Genomic DNA, 19,314 nt, shown 5'->3' on the forward strand with positions numbered 1-19,314 from the left:
TACAAGGAACAAGGGGGTTATAACATTAACATAACATAACATTCAATATAAGAAAAGATTGACTAGACTGATGTACAGAGAGGTTTATACATAATATGCATACATACAATGAGCCTTCTATGGAGAATTTCCAAGTTGTATTTAAGTTAACACGCTAGAAGTTTTATTTGCCAAGAAATCCAGTACCTGTTCTGGGGTATAAAATATATAAGTATTCCCCTGATATTTCAAAATACACTTACAAGGAAATTTTATTAAATAGAATGCTCCTATTTCTAACACTCTATTTTTTAACTTTAAGAATTCTTTTCTCTTTTTTTGTGTAGTTCTAGATACTTCAGGTAATATACAAATCTTAAATCCCTTAAACAAATCTTGACGATGGCAGAAATAAAGTTTCAATCCATTCTTTATCGGATTGTATCAGGAATGTAACAACCATTGTAGATGGAACAAGCGTCTCTCCACATTTGTAGATTCTAATAAACCAGAAATATCCAGTGGTGGTGAAGTTGGTGAAATTATTTGTAGGCCCTCTTGATTCAAGGAGCCTCTTTTATATGGTGGTACATAAAATGCCTTTAAGATTATCGGTAGAGCTTGCTCTGAAACTTTTAATATTTGAGTCATATAGCATCTTTAGCTGAAATTAGAGGTTCCTTCAGAAAATCCAATATCCGTAAATTCTTCCCCCTTATTACATTTTCTAAGTTTTCCACTTTGTTCATTAAATTCCTGTTTTTTTTAATCAAATTCATTTGCAGGTTTTTACTCTCTAGCATTTCTTTAAGTGTCTCATTGTTTTCATTTTTCTCAGCCAAGGTCTTTTCTACTTTCTCTAACCGCTGTTCCAATGATCTTTGAGCATCTAAGACAGGCATCTAAGCCGGCAGCCGACACACCGCCATGGTGCGAAGGCTGCAGGCCCACCCCCCGTTTTCGCAGGATTCATTATTCTGCGTTGAATGATGAATCCTGGCCATAGTTAGGAGTATTTTTCCCTATGTGTACCGCTTTGCATTTGTCTACATTAAATTTCATCTGATATTTACATGTCCACTTCCCAAGGCAAGATCTTCCTTTCCTGCTCATGTTTTAATTACTTTAAATAATTCTGTATCATCCGCAAATGTTATCACTGCATTCATTGTTCCCTTTTTCAGATCAGTAATGAATAAGTTCAATGCTGATCCTAGTATAAAGCCTTCGGGTATACAACTATTTATTTTTCTCCATTGGGAAAATTGACCATTTAATCCTTCTCTTTTTCCCATCCTATCCTTTCAACAGTTACCAATCCACAACAGAAAGCAAATGTTGCTTACCTGATGTAACAGGTGTTCTCACAGGACAGCAGGATGTTAGTCCTCACAAATGGGTGACATCGAGGATGGAGCCCACCACGGAAAACTTCTGTCAAAGTTTAAACAGAACTTTGACTGGCCCCTACTGGGCATGCCCAGCAAGGCACTGACCCTGCAGCCAGCAGGGGTCTCCCTTCAGTCTGATTTTCAAAGCTACAGGCAGTGCCTAGAAAGTAAAAATAAAATGAACCCAACACCGCGGGGAGGCGGGCGGGTTTCGTGAGGACTAACATCCTGCTGTCCTGTGAGAACACCTGTTACATCAGGTAAGCAACATTTGCTTTCTCACAGGACAAGCAGGATGGTTGTCCTCACAAATGGGTGAGTACCGAGCTGAGGATGTCCCGACCTGCACCAAATGTACCCAACGGTGTGCAGCAGGCACAACAACTGAGGAGAAATTTGGGAAAGGGCATCCGCACCCTACCGGGTAGGTGGAAGGGTGTTGGTACATCAGGTTGGAAAAAGGTTACGCAAGACAGACTGGCCGAAGATGGAGTCCTGTCTTCCAGCCTTGTCCAAACAATAATGGGCTGCAAAAGTATGGAGAGAACTCCAGGTTGCAGCTTTGCAGATGTCAGGAAGCGGCACCGATCGAAGGTGTGCCACTGACGTCGCCATGGCCCTCACAGAGTGTGCTTTAACACGGTCTTGAAAAGGAATGCCAGCTTGCTCATAGCAAAAAGAAATGCAGTCCGCCAACCAGGAAGAAAGAGCCTGCTTACCCACAGGTTGTCCCAACTTATTAGGATGGAAAGAGACGAATAATTGAGTGCTCTTCCTGTGGGAAACTGTACGGTCTAGGTAAAAAGCTAGAGCCCGTTTACAGTCTAGGGTATGCAGGGTCTGCTCTCCAGAGTTTGAGTGGGGCCTGGGAAAAAAGATAGGTAGTACGATAAATTGATTGATATGAAACTCCGAAACTACCTTAGGTAAAAATTTAGGGTGAGTGCGGAGTAGCGCCCGGTCCTGCAGGAGCTTAGTGTAAGGCGGATAGGTAACTAGGGCCTGTAATTCACTAACCCTGCAAGCTGAAGTAACAGCCAAAAGGAATAACACTTTCCAAGTGAGATATTTCAAGTCACAGGAGTGCAGAGGTTCGAAAGGAGGTTTCATTAGACGACCAAGAACCAGGTTAAGGTCCCAGGATGGGGCCGGAGGATGCAAGGGTGGCTTTAGATGGAGTAAGCCCTTAAGAAAGCGTGTTACTAGGGGTTGCACTGAAATAGGATTACCCCCAATACCCTTATGGAAGGCGGCTACCGCACTGACATGCATTCTGATAGAAGAGGTTTTAAGACCTGATTCAGAGAGATGCCATAAATAGTCCAAGAATTTGGAGATTGGACAGGAAAGGGGATCAAGGGACTGAGAAGTGCACCATGATGTGTACCTTTTCCATTTGTATGAGTAAGACTTTCTTGTGGAAGGCTTTCGTGAAGCTATCAGGACTCGAGAAACGGAATCTGAAAGGTTAAATGGTTGAAGGACTAACCTTTCAACATCCATGCCGTCAGGGACAAGGCTTGGAGGTTGGGATGGAGGAGGCATCCGTCGTTTTGAGTGAGCAGATGCGGGTCCTTTCCCAGAGGAATGTGCCTGCGGATGGAGAGATCCTGGAGTATTGGAAACCATACTTGGCGTGGCCAGTAAGGTGCTATCAGGATCATGGTTCCTCCGTCCTGGCGTAGCTTCACGAGAGTCTTTGACACAAGAGGGAGTGGAGGGAATGCATAGAGCAGACCGGTTGTCCACTTGAGGGAGAATGCATCCCTCGGCCGAGAGTGCTGGCTCCGAATGAGAGAGCAGTAATCGTCCACTTTGTGGTTCTGAGGGGACGCAAAGAGGTCTATGCGGGGAGAACCCCACTTGTGAAACAGAGAGGTCGCTACCAGAGGATCGAGTGACCACTCGTGTGGGTGGAAGACACGGCTCAGCTGGTCTGCCAATACATTGTCTACTCCCGGCAGGTAAGTGGCCCTGAGGTACATGGAGTGGGAGAGGGCTTCCGCCCAGATCTGCGCAGCTTCCTGACACAGAAGGAAGGAGCCTGTGCCTCCCTGCTTGTTTATGTACCACATGGCCACTTGGTTGTCCGTCTGGATTAAGATTATCTGATGAAAGAGATGATCTTTGAAAGTGCGGAGCACATAGCGGATTGCTCGAAGTTCCAGGAAATTGATCTGGTGTTCGGCTTCCTCTTTGGACCATAACCCTTGGGTTTGAAAGTCGTCCACATGGGCTCCCCAACCGATGTGAGAAGCGTCGGTGGTTAGGATTACTTGCGGATCCGGTGGAAGAAAAGGTAAGCCCTGAAGGAGGTTGACCTGAGTCGTCCACCAGGTTAAGGATAGGCGCAGCGCTTGTGTGACTGTGACTATGGAGGACAGAGGCTGAAAAGCTTGAATCCATTGGTGTCGTAGAGTCCATTGTGTTACTCTCATGGCTAGTCGGGTCATGGGAGTGACTTGAACCGAGGATGCCATGTGTCCTAGGAGAATGAGGAACTGGCGAGCCGTGGCAGTGTTCTGAGACTGGAGCTGGCGAGCCAGGGACATTAGGGTGTGGACCCTCTGAAGAGGAAGGTAAGCCTTTGCCTGTAAGGTGTCCAAGTCTGCTCCAATGAAGAATAAGGTTTGAGACGGGACTAAGCAAGATTTCTCGTAATTGACAAGAAACCCTAAGGAAAGGAGTGTTTGAATTGTCAATTTTAGGGAGGATTGAGCTATCTGTTGGGTGGAGGCCCTGATTAGCCAATCGTCCAGGTAGGGGTAGACGTGGACACCTTCCTTCCTTAAGAATGCTGCTACCACTACGAGACATTTGGTAAAGACTCGTGGGGCAGAAGCCAGACCGAAAGGTAGGACACGGTATTGATAATGGTCGTGGCCTACGAGAAACCGCAGATATTTGCGATGGGATTGTGTGATCGCAATGTGGGTATAAGCGTCCTTGAGGTCGAGAGAGCACAGCCAATCCCCTCTTTGTAGCAGAGGGAGCAGCGCGCCTAGGGTTACCATTTTGAACTTCTCTTTTTGAAGGTATTTGTTGAGGGCTCGAAGGTCCAAAATGGGACATAGTCCCCCTGATTTCTTTGGTATTAGGAAGTATCTGGAATAGAATCCCTTGCCTCGTTGAGAGGGAGGAACGGGTTCTATAGCATTTGATTGCAGAAGAAGAGACATTTCCTGTTGTAATTGAGCCAAATGGGTGGATAGACTCCATGCTTGAAGAGGCGGGGAGTCTGCCGGAAGAGTTATGAAGTTGAGGTGGTAACCCTGTGCGATAATTGTTATCACCCACTGATCTGAGGTGATGTGCAACCAAGGTTGTAGAAAATGGTACAGTCGACCTCCTACAGGAATGTCTGGAAGAGGGGTTTGGCATGTGTTCTCTACAGGGGAGTCAAAGGCCAACCGCAGGCCCAGGAGGAGGGGCTACAGTAGGCCTTTGTTTCCTAGGCTGACGCGGCTGAGGCCTAGTAGAGGATCGAGCTGGACGAGGCCTGGCCGATGGAGGGTAGTAACGGCGTGGCCGAAAGAACGACTTCTTAGAGTCCTTCTTAAGTGGTTGTTTGGAGGAAACCTCAGACGGAACAGAAGAAGGTTGTTTCAACGTCTCGTGGTGATTTTTCAATTCAGCTACTATTTGCTGAATTTGTTCTCCAAACAAATTGTCCCCTAAGCAGGGTAAATCCGCTAAACGATCCTGGACCTCTGGGCGAAGGTTGGATGACTTTAACCAAGCCCAACGTTTGGCCGAGATGGCAGTAGCTGAAACCTTTGTGGAGGCATCGAAGATGTCATAAGCCGTTCTGATCTCGTGCTTCCCCGCTTCAAACCCCTTGTTAAGAAGGGTCTGAAGCTGTGGCTGGTATTGGTCAGGTAATGTGTCAGCAAAATCTTGCATCTGTTTAAGGATGGCTCTGTTATATTGCGTCATGTAGAGTTGATATGAGGCTATGCGAGAAATCAGCATAGCTCCATGGTACACTTTCCGTCCCACATTGTCTAGGAATTTATTGTCCTTGACCGGCGGAGTGGAGGAGTGTGGCTTGAGACGCTTGGCTTTTCTTTGTGCGGACTCCACCACAACAGAGCGATGATCCAGTTGAGGCTTTTGAAAGCCTGGTGCTGACTGGACGAGGTATGTGGAGTCAGCCTTCTTGTTAACTGGTGATACAGATGAAGGAGATTCCCAGTTTTTCTTTAAGAGATCGAGAAACACCTGGTGAATGGGGATGGAAGCGATGATTTTTGGAGCGTCCAAAAATTGAAGCAGTTCCATCATCTGGTGTCTGTCATCGGTCTCAGATTGCAGCTGAAAAGGTACAATTTCGGACATCTCCTTAACAAAATTAATAAAGGAGAGATCCTCTGGAGGAGATCTTTTTCTACTCTCTGTAGGAGAAGGCGGTGATGGTAAATCTGTGTCAGAAGATGTATCATCACCCCAGGTATCATAGGGATCACTTGGGGGTTGAAGCCCCGATGGACCTGGTTGAGGATCCGAAGGCATCGAAGGAAACCTTGGAGGAACCGGTGGTACAATCGGTACTGGGAACGGCATCGAGGGTTTCAGTGCTGCCGATGGAGTCGGTGCCGGTCTTGGAACCGATGGAGCCAAAGGATAAATCGGTGGAGATATACGAGAAGGCACCGATGGGACCACCCCGGAAGGGGGAATCAGGAACGGTGTTTCTCCCGCCGATGAAAATCCAGTCGGAGACGATGGCGCTGTCGGTGCTACTGGAATTATCGATGGGAGGGCATGTACAAGTGCCTCCATACGTTGTAGTAGCGGTGCCAGCGCTTCCACCAAAGGTTCGGTGGTCGGTTCCTTCCTCGGTGGCGGAGTCGGTGCCGGGGTCGATGCCGGTGGCGGTGCCGGAATCGGTGCCGGAGACAGTGCCAATGGAGGTTGGAATCTTTGCATCGCTTTCTCGATGGCCTCCTGGACCAGCCGTCCAGTTCTGCCCGGAGACCAGGGGTAACAATACCCGGCTCGACGGGAGAGGGAGGCTGAGGCAGAGCCGGAGGGACCACCGTAACCGGTGGGATCACGGCTCCCACACCCCGAGAGGGTGAGGGTTTCCTCGATGCCTGCGAACGAGACGTGGACGGTGCCAAGTCTGAACGAGGCCTCTTAGTCGGTGGCTCGGCTTGTTCAGAGGTCGATGACTGTGGATCCTCGACAGGCCGAGACTTGTGCCGTCGATGGCGATGCTTGTCCTTCCGGTCTCCTCGCCCATCCGGGGAGGGGACAGGAGTCGACGGCCGAGAAGTCATCGATGGTGGACGGTCACCGGAGGGTTGACGATGGTGGTGCAACTTCGACGGTGCCGGTTCCGATGACGTCGATGCTATCGATGGCGTTGGGGTGGGTGCATGGAAGAGGAGCCCCATCTTCTCCATCCTGGCTTTGCGACCCTTAGGTGTCATTAGGGCACATTTGGTGCAAGTCAGGACATCATGCTCACTACCCAAACACAAAACACAAACCCTATGGGGGTCTGTGATTGACATAGTCCGGGTACAATCCGGGCATCGACGGAACCCCGTCGCCATGGCTTAAGGCCAAATTTAGTCGCGGGCTCGGTAATTGCCAACAGGCCTCGAGGGCCAAATTCGACGGTAGTCGAAGAAAAAAAGGCAAAAAACTTACCGGTTTCCGCGGAGGGTGACAAAAATTTGTCGAAGGGAGACCCCTGAGGGGCAAATTTTCTTCGGAAAGAAAAATACCGAATTCCTGTCAGGAACGTGGTAAGAGAGCTCCTTTCACCGCGTGGCAACTGCTGCGCGGAAAAAAGAAGGCTGAAGGGAGACCCCTGCTGGCTGCAGGGTCAGTGCCTTGCTGGGCATGCCCAGTAGGGGCCAGTCAAAGTTCTGTTTAAACTTTGACAGAAGTTTTCCGTGGTGGGCTCCATCCTCGATGTCACCCATTTGTGAGGACAACCATCCTGCTTGTCCTGTGAGAACACTATTTCCTCTCGCATGACTTCTCATGAGGGCTTTATCCAGTGCCTTCTGATATACTATATCGACCAACTTGCCCATATCCACAAGCTTATTTGCATCTTCAAATATTAGGAAGGCATGACCTTTTGTTTACTTCATGTTGGCACTTTCCCATTAAGCCAGGTTCAACCATATGCCCAATAACTTGGTTCTTAATACCGTCCATCATTTTACCTGGCACTGACATCAGATTCACTAGTCTGTGGTTTCTCACATCACCCTTACAGTCCATTTTAAAAATTGGCATCACAATGGTTATCCCTCCAGTTGTCAGGTACAGTAGCAGATTTGAATGGTAAGTTACGGATTATCAGGAAAAAAAAAAAAAAAAGATTTCTATGTAATATTTAAGTTCCTTTAATTCTCTGGGGTGAATACCGTCAGGTTCAAATGATTTGCTACTATTTAACTTTCAGTTTGCTCTAGCATCTCTTCCAGACTGACAGAGTTGTTTTAATTCCTCTGAACCATCACCTGAAAAATATGGTTCTGGTGTTGGTATTTTCCCAATATCTTTTGCCTTGAAGACCACAGCAAAGAATCAGTTTAGTTTTTCTGTTATGGCCTTAATCCTCTCTGCACATCTCCTTTTCCCTTGTGATCTGATGGTCCAGCTTACCCCTGCAGGCATTTTGTTTTTGATGAACTTGAAAAGGCTTTTATTATTCATTTTTGTAGCTTTAATACGTTCTTCCTCATATTCTCTCTTAGCCTGTTTTATTAATTTGTTACATCTAATTTGCTAGTGCTGATTCTCTTTTCCTCATTGTATCCTGCTTTCTATGTTTCTTTTTTGTCTTAATAGTCTTTTTCATAACACCATTTTGCCATGCTGGCAGATGTTTTTCCTTCTTTTGAACTTTTTATCTTGTGAAACATTTTATATGGGCTTCCAATATGGTTTCTTTAAATAACCTTTGTGCATCTCATGCAGACTTTTATCCCTTCCAAGTGCACCTTTTAGATTCTTCTAATTTCCTCATTTGATCATATAACCTCCCTTGCTACTGTAATAGTTTTACTATTCTTTCTCCACTGATTCCGCACAGGAGACTGGTGAATAAAACAAAAAGCTTGGGAGTGAGTGCCGAAGTGGTGACCTGGATTGCAAACTGGTTGACGGACAGAAGACAATGCGTGATGGTAAATGGAACTTTCTCTGAAGAGAGAGCGGTTTTAAGTGGTGTACCGCAAGGATCGGTGTTGGGACCGGTCCTGTTCAATATCTTTGTGAGCGACATTGCGGACGGGATAGAAGGTAAGGTTTGTCTTTTTGCGGACGACACTAAGATCTGCAACAGAGTGGACACGCCGGAAGGAGTGGAGAGAATGAGACGGGATTTAAGGAAGCTGGAAGAGTGGTCGAAGATATGGCAGCTGAAATTCAATGCCAAGAAGTGCAAAGTCATGCATTTGGGGAGTGGAAATCCGAATGAACTGTATTCGATGGGGGGGGAAAGGCTGATGTGCACGGAGCAGGAGAGAGACCTTGGGGTGATAGTGTCTAATGATATGAAGTCGGCGAAACAATGCGACAAGGCGATTGCAAAAGCCAGAAGAATGCTGGGATGCATAGAGAGAGGAATATCGAGTAAGAAAAGGGAAGTGATAATCCCCTTGTACAGGTCCTTGGTGAGGCCTCACCTGGAGTACTGTGTTCAGTTCTGGAGACCGTATCTACAAAGAGACAAGGACAAGTTGGAGGCGGTACAGAGAAGGGCGACCAGGAAGGTGGAGGGTCTTCATCGGTTGACATACGAGGAGAGATTGAAGAATCTAAATATGTACACCCTGGAGGAAAGGAGGAGCAGGGGTGATATGATTCAAACTTTCAGATACTTGAAAAACTTTAACGATCCAAAGACAATGACAAACCTTTTCCAACAGAAAAAAATCAGCAGAACCAGAGGTCACGAGCTGAGGCTCCAAGGAGGAAGACTAAGAACCAATGTCAGGAAGAATTTCTTCACGGAGAGAGTGGTGGATGCCTGGAATGCCCTTCCGGAGGAAGTGGTGAAGTCCAAAACTGTGAAGCACTTCAAAGGGGCATGGGATAAATATTGTGGATCCATCAGGTCCAGAGGACGCATATAAAGAGCAGGTAGTAAAATACTGCACGGAGCGGCAGTAGCCACAGAGGCATTCACGGAGCGGGATGCCAGTGGCCAGTGGTAGGTGTCCACCTTCATGGAGCCGAAGGATGTAGGGCTGTCATCTCCCAATTAAATAAAAAACAAAAACAAAAAACAAAACAGGGATGGGATCCATCAGGTCTAGAGGACACATATAAAGAGCAGGTAGTAAAATACTGCACGGAGCGGCAGTAGCCACAGAGGCATTCACGGAGCGGGATGCCAGTGGCCAGTGGTAGGTGTCCATATAAAGAGCAGGTAGTAAAATACTGCACAGAGCGGCAGTAGCCACAGAGGCATTCACGGAGCGGGATGCCAGTGGCCAGTGGTAGGTGTCCACCTTCACGGAGCGGAAGGATGGAGGGCTGTCATCTCCCAATTAAATAAATAATAAAAAAACCCAGGGATGGGATCCATCAGTTCTAGAGGACGCATATAAAGAGCAGGTAGTAAAACACTGCATGGAGCGGCAGTAGCCACAGAGGCATTAACGGAGCGGGATGCCAGTGGCCGGTGGTAGGTGTCCACCTTCACAGAGTAGAAGGATGAAGGGCATCCATCTCCCAATTAAAAAAAGAAAAGAAAAAAAGAAAAAAAAACAGGGATGGGTTCATGGGCTTATAGGTATTACCAATTATTAGGCTTTTCAATATTTGATGATAGTTAATGTGACTTTCAAGGCATTCTTCACTTTCGGTGCATGTCCGGCATGACTCCTTGCTTCAATGACAGGGGAAAAGAAAAACTGATACTTCACACATTTCCAGCATTGCCCTCTGCTTCATGGCAGAGAGCTATGCTGCCGCTTACCCAACTAATCAAACTTAATATTTCACTTGGAAGCAGCTCCAGCACTGCTCTCTACATTAATGGTGGGGGTGAAAAGGGAATTAGAACATAAGGTTACTAAGAGCCAAGAGAAACAGTTAAGTATGAGAACAAATGTGTGAAGCTTGCTGGGCAGACTGGATGGACCGGTTGGTCTTCTTCTGCCGTCATTTCTATGTTTCTATGTTTCTATGATTGTATCACATTTGATTGCATTATGATCACTATTGCCAAGAAACTCCACCATCATAACCCATTGCACCAGGACCTCCATTGCACTGAGAACTAGATTTCAAGAGGTTCCCTTTCTTGTTAGTTCCAGGGCGAGCTGCTCATCAAGTACTCAATTATGGCATCTAGAAACCTAATTTCCCTATTATGCCCTGATGAGACATTCTCCCAATCAATATCATATTGAAATCACTCATTGTTTTGTGTCTCTAATTTTAGTAATCTGCCTATTCTCTCTTAGTATTTCCCAGTCTGTTTCACCATTCCTGTCATGTGGACAGTATTATTCTCCCATCGCTGTAATCTTTTCTGTCATGCATGGAATTTATATCCATATGGGTGTAGATATTCAAACATAAACAGCTAAGTGTGAGTAATACAGCAGCAGCAAGTGTTAAAAAGCTAATTGAAAATTTTATCAAAAGTAAAATAATGGCAGTAGAAAATATTTTACTATGTGTAATTGAGATGATTAGCAGCTTTTAAGTTATTTTTGATATGTTTAATGATTTTCTTATTTTTGTTTTATGTCTTGGTTTTTATTATGAATCTTTTATTGTAAACTACTTAGGAAATTTGATAAGTAGTATATACATATTTTAATAACTAATAAATAATACTATCACCTTTTCAACAGTTGGGGAAATGATTCCTTGGTTCTGTGCTATACCTCTCCTCTAGTATTGTCTGTACTGCTCAAAGCTGGTCCTTTTCTGAGTAGACAAAATCAGTGATTGCCCAACTGTTGCTATGTATACCCAAGATCACATCACCAACAAAAAGAGGTTTGCCTTATTGTTTTGCAATGCGATAATAGGAAAATTGTTCCCTGCTCATATGTACTGTACATACTTTCTTCTAGGATCTGATCCATAAACATGCCCTTTTGTTTAAAGAAGTTAATAGCAATATTAAAGCTTAATGTTTACTATACCTGGTCAGGAGCACGATTTGGCACTTTAGGAAAAAAAATAATAACGCAATTAGAGATCCAAAACATTAAAACAGACTTTCACAAAGTATATTATAATAATAATATATTTGCAGAACAGCATCATTTGCATGTTCATCATATTTGACAATGTAACTAATTAGCAGAAAATTATTCAATACCATGGGGCTGCATGGGTCGGAATGAACGGATGACACTACTCTAATTTGTTTGACATGACATTTTAGGTGAGTTTTGATACTTTATGATCCCTGTGGTACACGGATTTGCCAGACACATTTTCCAATGCAGTTGATGTGTTTTTATATTTTTAGCTAAAACCTTACCAGTGATATGTAAATTCCTACTAAATGTACATGGGACCCATATAATTATAGCCAAAAATAAACTGCAGTCATGTTAAAGGTATATTGAGATCTGCATTTCAAACTCTTTATGAGCTGAGAATAAACATTTCAACCTAGATGACAAACACAACCTGGTCCTCAATGCTAACAAAGATCATGAACAATACTAGTTTAACATGAGATACATATAGATTATTTGGTTTTCACTATCAGAACATAAAGTCATGAGTGAGGTAGAAAAAGAGGCAGAACACAGTATATTCACACACACTATATGAGATATTATTTTGTTTATTGATATTACTATCATTCATTTAAATGAGTTTTTGTATGTTTGTTTTTTTGTTTTAAGAATAGATCCTGGAAATGGAAGTGGTGTCTCAAGATTGGAGAACAGCAGTTATGGTCTTGCTTCACAAGAGTGGTGGCAGAAAGGAAGCTGGAAACTACAGGCCGGTTAGCCTCACCTCAGTTGTGGGAAAATTAATGGAGACTCTGCCGAAAGAAAGCATAGTGAACTATCTACAATCCAAGAAGTTGCTGGATCCAAAGCAGCATGGATTCACCAGGGGAAAGTCCTGTCAGACAAATAACTGATTGATTTTTTTTTTTTATTAGGTGATTGGAGAACTGGATCAAGGAAGTGAGCTTGATGTAATTTACTTGTATTTCAGCAAAGCTTTTGATATGGTTCTACATAGGAGGCCTATGAATAAAATGAGAAGTTTGGAAGTTGGCACCAAGATGGTCGAATGGATTACAAACCGGTTGACTAACAGGAGACAGCAGGTTCTGAAGAGAAAACAGTGTTATGTGGAGTGCCACAGGATTGGTATTGGGACTGGCTCTGTGCAATCTTTTTGTGAATGACATCGTGAAAGGGATAGAAAGTAAAGTTTGTCTATTTGCGGATTATACTAAAATCTGCAACACAGGGGACACGCCTGAAGGAGTAGAGAGAATGAAAAGTGATTTAAGAAAGCTTGAAGAGTGGTCGAAGATTTGGCAGCGGGGATTCAATGCCAAGAAGTGCAGAGTCATGCACCTGGGATGCGATAAATCAAAAGAGATGTATGTGATGGGGATGAAAGACTGATATGCATGGACCAAGAGCGAGATCTTGGAGTGATAGTGTCTGCTGATCCTAAGGCAGCAAGGCAATGTGACAAGACGATAGTTAAAGCCAGAAGAATACTGGGCTGCATAGAGAGAGGAATAACCAGTAAGAAAAAGGAGGTGATAATCCCCTTTACATGTCCTTGGTGAAACCTCACCTGGAGTACTGTGTTCAGTTCTGGAGCACGTGTTTCAAAAAGGATAGAGACAGGATGGAAGCGGTCCAAAGAAGGGCAACCAAAATGGTATGGGTTCAGTATTGGAAGATATATGAGGTGTGGCTGAAGAATCGAAATATGTATACCTGGAAGAGAGGAGGTGCAGGCGTGATATGATACAGACCTTCAGATACCTGAAAGGTTTTACTGATGCATGAACTCAGTAGAACTAGGGGTCACGAAATGAAACTCCAGGAAGGATGACTCAGAACCAATACTAGAAAATATGTCTTCACAGAGAGGGTGGTGGATACCTGGAATGTCCTTCCAGAGGAGGTGGTGACAACGAAAACAGTTAAAGAATTCAAAGGGGCATGGGATATACACTGTTGAGCCCTAGACTAGAGGATGGAAATGAAGAAAAGGGTGCATGGGGGCAACTTTCTGGTGCGGTAGTTACTACCCTTAACCAATAAGCCTTGAGATTTTGATGCAACTGCAATATTGCTCTCTGCTTCAACAGCAGGAGATAAAAAGGAAATGGATTCAGACAGCAGCCAACAAGGGCCCTGACTATTTATTTATTTATTTATTGATTAGACGTTCTTATGGTATAGGGACCTGATAAGCATGTGGGTATCCTGCACAGAGAAGCAATTACTACCCTTAAACAGAAGGCAAGGGATTACTATCTTTAACCAATAAGCCTTGATGACTTTGACCCAACTATAAACTTCACTCTCCAGTGTAATAAAAAGATCCAACTCTATTGAATAATTTAGTCATATATTGGACATACATCACTCTCTGCTTCAAAGGAGGCGGTAGGGGGTGCAGGGAAAGAGAAATTTGGATTCAGGGACAACCAACAGAAGCCATGACTTTTTTTTTACAGTCTGGAGTACTGATGCACAGTCAAAAAAAAACAAACCCCACAGGACTGCTTCTATGGCCAAGTCCATAAGCAAAGCACGTCAAGCAGCAATGACTGATACATGGGGGTAACCTGCACAGCACGGCAGATAATACCATGGTAAGCTTGCTGGGCAGACTGGCTGGACCATTGGTCCTTTTCTACCCTCATTTTTATGGTTCTATATATTGTGTTGTATGTGTATTATCAAGAATTGCTTAAGCACTAAGTTTCCATATCTAGCATAAAGTAAGCATAACTGTTTTTGTAATTGCATCTCTTTACAATTAATTTTTAGTTCTGCTGAAAGATGCTTTATTCCTTTACCTAGATATAAGTTTATCATCTGGTTTTGGATCATATTGTATGAAGGACAGCATTCAGCAGTTATCAGATCCCTGAAGAAGTGAGTGAGTGAACACTCTCGAAATGCCGCAGTGTCTGACCTTTTTATTACACTGGACTGCTTTTACAATTCCTTGAATCTTCAAACATTTTCACTGACTTCGTCCTCGTTTTTCAACATCCAAACACCTGGAGTTCTCAGATAAGTCCTTTATGTAATTTAATATATTATAAGTTTTTTAAACTATTTTAAGTGCATATGTAAAATATTAAAAAAAAAAAAAAAAAAAGGGGGAGCACAAGGACACTAAATGATCAATGATTACACCCCTAAGACATTTAAACAATTAATGCAGTCCATTGGCGTGTATATGATGGTCATATGAATGCATTTACTTAGTATCGTGCATTAGTTTTGAACAGAATTCTTAGCTTGCAATCTAATCAAGACAAACATGCAGGGCTAAAGAGACTTTTGGAATTTCATTTCTTAAAAAAAATGGTTAAAACCAACAAGGCTGTGATTAGGAGAATCAGAAGTTAAGATTTAAATGAGGCCTCAAAATGTTGGGATTTTAGATTGGATTTGAATAAGGTCAGAGAGGGAGCATGATACACCAACTCAGGAAATCTATTCCAAGTGTACAGTACTCCAAGGTGGAAAATGTGGAGTCAGTGGTGAAGATCACAGATAAGAGCGATTTGCCCACTGAATGGAGGTCATGAGAAGGGGTGAGAGGAAAGGTAATGAAGAGTTGCAGAATGAATGCACTTGTAAGCTAAGAGAAGTCTGAACTGTATGCAGGAATGGACTAGAAATCAATATAGTGACTTCAGAAGAGGGGTTATTTGAGTGTAGTGACATTGGTGAAAGATATTTCGTGCAGGTAAATTTTGGATAAACTGTAGTGGAGAATGATGGTTTACAAGGAGACCTGTGAGCAGCAGTCTAAGTGGGAGATAAGGGAGTAGATAATGGTTTTGGTAGTGTGTTCAGAAAGAAAGGGACAGATTTTGGTGATGTATAGAGAAAACACATTTTAGAAGTGCATTGGCTATATGCAGAGAAGGAGAGAGGAGTCGAAGATGATGCAAAGTAACAGGCTAAGGGTACTAGAAGGTGGAAGAAGGGTTCTCAATTCATGTACCAATTAACTTAGGTTCACCTTTACTTAACAGGCGCTATGGAGCACAATACAAGTTAATTAAAAGCATAAGGTAAACATGTGAAACTAACCTATAAATCTCAATATACCCTTATCCAGATACTTACAACCATTCTTACCTTCTTGCACAGGCCCATTCGCTTCATTTTTCTCGGGAAAGCTCAGCGCTTCTATTGGCTCATTTTTTGCTGGAATAGATGCAAGAGTAGCTCTAACCACTGTTGGGGCGGTTTGGAACTTGCCAATGGAAGGAGGATGTACTCTAATAGCAGGGTGATAAACGCTCATCTTGTTTCTGTAGGAACCAGAAACAGTGTAACCCATTCCTCCAGGACAGATATCCTTAAAGGCAACTAAATTCGGGATGAAAAAAAATTTAGTTTAGGCATATCAAAAGTGCTGCTAGAGAATTGCTTTTTTACTTGTTAATTTCATGTTCAGATTAAACAAATTCCAATGAGATCTTGTAGTGCTCTTATATCGACATGTCACAGTTAAAAGACATACATGTCTATTTCCTGTAGCAGAACTTAACCAAGAAAAAATTCCACATCCACATCTCTTAAAAAAAAAAGTGGTCTAGTCCAGCAGTTCCACATATCAGTTTATTAGTTGTGTCTTGTAGTTGTAGTGTTAAAAGGGATACCCAGATGGTCTAATGAACCTATTAGAGATCACATAATGGGGGATTCTTTATGATGAGAACACTAGTATCTTTCAGCTGCAACATGCCAACTTCTCTGCAAAGAACTGGGAATCAGCATTTCTCTCTCTCCATTCGGACAAGAGAGACATTTAGCTCTCATCACTTCGGCAATGAGAACCTAGACCGAGAAAATTTCTCCCAAAAGAGTTTTCCAAATTGAGTCAACCTACACCTGAACTCTCACAATCAGCCCACTGAATTCTGACAACATTGATGGCTTCCTCATGCTCTAGTCTGATGTAACCTAATTACATTGTGAGCTATTATTGCCTTTAAAGGGGAAACCTAGTGAAAATCTACTCCAGGAGAATTTCTTCATCAAGGGAAAGACTGACTTTTTGCTGTTGATCTGTTAAAAAAAAAAAAAAGAAACCCTTCAATATAATTTTTAGTTGGATGGAAATCTTCCACTTTCTTTTGTATAATATGCAAAAAGTTCAAAATTGTTTATAACAGCCACACCCACCACTAAAAAATGCCATCTATCAAAGCATGTTTGCCTTTGGGATAAAATAAACTCATTTGTTTGTTTTACATTCATAATAAATAAGCATGAAATAATACTTACAAAAATAAGTAACACTACTAAGACTTGAAGTAAAACATTTATTATTTGGTGAGGGTAGAATAAAGAACCGTTGTAAAAAAAACAAAACCCTTTTAAAATTACTTGTTCTCACATGCCATGTGGATTTATCTGTATCTTAGAAGAATTATTACATATACTATCCCTCTTGGATCCTCAATTGCTTATTTCTAGCAAAACTGAGATACAAAGTATTCAGCGTTTGCAAATGATGCAGGTTTTAAAAACTGACTCTTTTCAACATGAATGCAAAAATAGCAGTATTGTGCTGCTTTTCTTAATAAAAGAACACACACACAGAGATGATAAACCAAGAGGGGAGAACACACACAAATCAGCTATTTTGAGAGGACTGCATAGCTCTAGCAGCTGTATTGGTGTTGGGGAAAACTAGAATCTTTGCAGAGTAAGATACCTTTCAAAGGATCAACAAAACGAGAAACAGTACACAAGCATTCAAAACCACGCCCTTTTTTTGGATAAAGCTCGTATAATGCAATATCTGTTTTGCTGCTCCAACAAAAGGTATCCAAGCTACATAGTTTGCAGTTTTGAAAGGCATGGACCACTAAGTATTTTCAACAGTGAAAATCCTAATTAAGAGCGGCACAGGACCAGAAATCCTGCTCTCCACGAAACTCTCATTATACAAACTTCACATATTCGGTACATGTGGCTAAATAATCCGGCACTTCTAATGGATGATCTCTCTTGAAAGGTACTTCAGCCTTTATGGGTTCTTTTGCTAAGTCATTGTATAACAAGACCTCTGAATTGTCTATGGGCCTGATTTACTAGCTGTTCTTCCCTTCCCTATAGACCCAGAATAGGAAAAATATTCTTAGTAGAACAGGGTCTATGTGCGTGGTGCTTTATCACTTCCACTTTATGTCAACTCAGTTTACTTATTAAACATCCCCTTTTTTTTCCTGAACACTGAAACAGACTGCACAGTGAGTGAGACTAGAACACAAACCTGGGAATGCATTCTTTCAGTAACGGAAGCCATTAGCTCGTGTGATTAAACATCAGTTACTGCAGGAGTACATTCATAGCTTCACATTTACTTTCCTCCACGTGTGGGAAAGAAATGTTTCTATCCAGTAAACGGTGCAGCTATGAATGGGCAACGACAGGAAAGCCACATACACACACAGGCAACCTGAAATGTCCTCTCAAACACTAATTTTGGTCACTAGGGAGAATATAAATAAATGTTTTATTACATTTCTCTAATAGTTCCCATCCTAGGATGATTTTTTTTGCCTGCCATCATAGATAAAAAGTTTTGTTTTTTTTTAATATTATTCTTATTTTTGCTTTAAATTAACAATGTGAGGTCAAAGTAAACTAAAGCCATACAGGGGATTTTAACTGATGATAGTGGAATGCAACAAATCCACAAGGGCTTTAAAAAATTGGTTGGCTGGCTAAACAGAAACAATTACTAATTCAGAAGTCTCTACACACATTAATTCCTGTTCATTGGTGCCATAATATAAAAATGTGCAATGTGTGTGGAGCTGATTTTATGCAGTAGGGAAGAGCACTAATTCAAGGATTTAACATGATCTCCATATCTAAGGTCAGAAAGGAATTTTTTTTCCTCTGGGCTGAATAGAACTAGCTGAATAGATGCAGTTGGTTTGTTTCAACATCACTATCCCAACCACTGCTAACGAAGGGAGAAATTAGATGAGGAATGACTTAATTGATTCCAGTCTCCTTCAACCTATTTGAATGACGAGCAAAGCCATTTTACACTGCTAATGGCCATCACGACTCTTGTAAGGCCTATAAAATCTCCAATCACATCCTTAAACAGAGGGTCATTAGCTAGCTGTAATCAGCAAACTCCAAAGCCATTACTGTTATAATACTTTTGTAACTTGTTATGTCTTTGGAACTGTATTTTGTTATGTTATAAAGAAAAGAGGAAAGTGGGGTAGAAACTGAAATGAAAATGTGGCTATCCTGAAAACCAGACTGGGTGATGTCTCCTTCCAGAAATCTGTTGGGAAACACTGCTTTGGAGTTCAGTAGAATACATACAAACCTCGAATGGAAGACTTTCAGTGTTTCCTGTTAAAGTAAATGTCAAATTTAAGGGGCCTAACAGACATTAACGAACTAACATGCATTTGATGCCAATTTGCTGCTTAGCATGCATTAAAGTCACGTTAAATTGTATCATCAGTAATGCCTGTTTAAGCATTATCAAAAAATGCAAAGAAAATGTCTTAATACAGACAAAATATTAATGAGCTGTACAGCATGAAAATGCATACAAAGGTGCTCCTAAATAACAAAACGACTAGCACAAATCAAGTTAAACCATGAAATTCGCATTCAGTCAAAGAAAGTTAACTGTACTTCAAGAGGTGTAGTTAACTTTGGGCACTTGTGTTGCACTAGCAGTGACCTGCGTTAACACCTGTCCGTGTCTCACACCG

General features: G+C 42.5%; 1 protein-coding gene across 7 annotated transcripts in view; it reads right to left on the bottom strand.

Annotated features, from left to right (window-relative positions):
* The window catches only part of LTBP1 (latent transforming growth factor beta binding protein 1), a 737,653-nt gene that overhangs the window by 283,425 nt on the left and 434,914 nt on the right, over positions 1–19,314 (bottom strand). For all 7 annotated transcript variants that reach the window (XM_029593891.1, XM_029593888.1, XM_029593890.1 and 4 more), the window contains 2 exons: positions 15,689–15,922; positions 11,507–11,529 (listed from right to left, as the gene is read on the bottom strand). In XM_029593891.1, coding sequence (XP_029449751.1) covers positions 11,507–11,529; positions 15,689–15,922 — 257 coding nt within the window. The remainder of the gene's footprint in view (positions 1–11,506; positions 11,530–15,688; positions 15,923–19,314) is intronic.

This window comes from Rhinatrema bivittatum, chromosome 3, assembly GCF_901001135.1.
Source record: "Rhinatrema bivittatum chromosome 3, aRhiBiv1.1, whole genome shotgun sequence".
In the NCBI taxonomy this organism is placed as follows: domain Eukaryota; kingdom Metazoa; phylum Chordata; class Amphibia; order Gymnophiona; family Rhinatrematidae; genus Rhinatrema; species Rhinatrema bivittatum.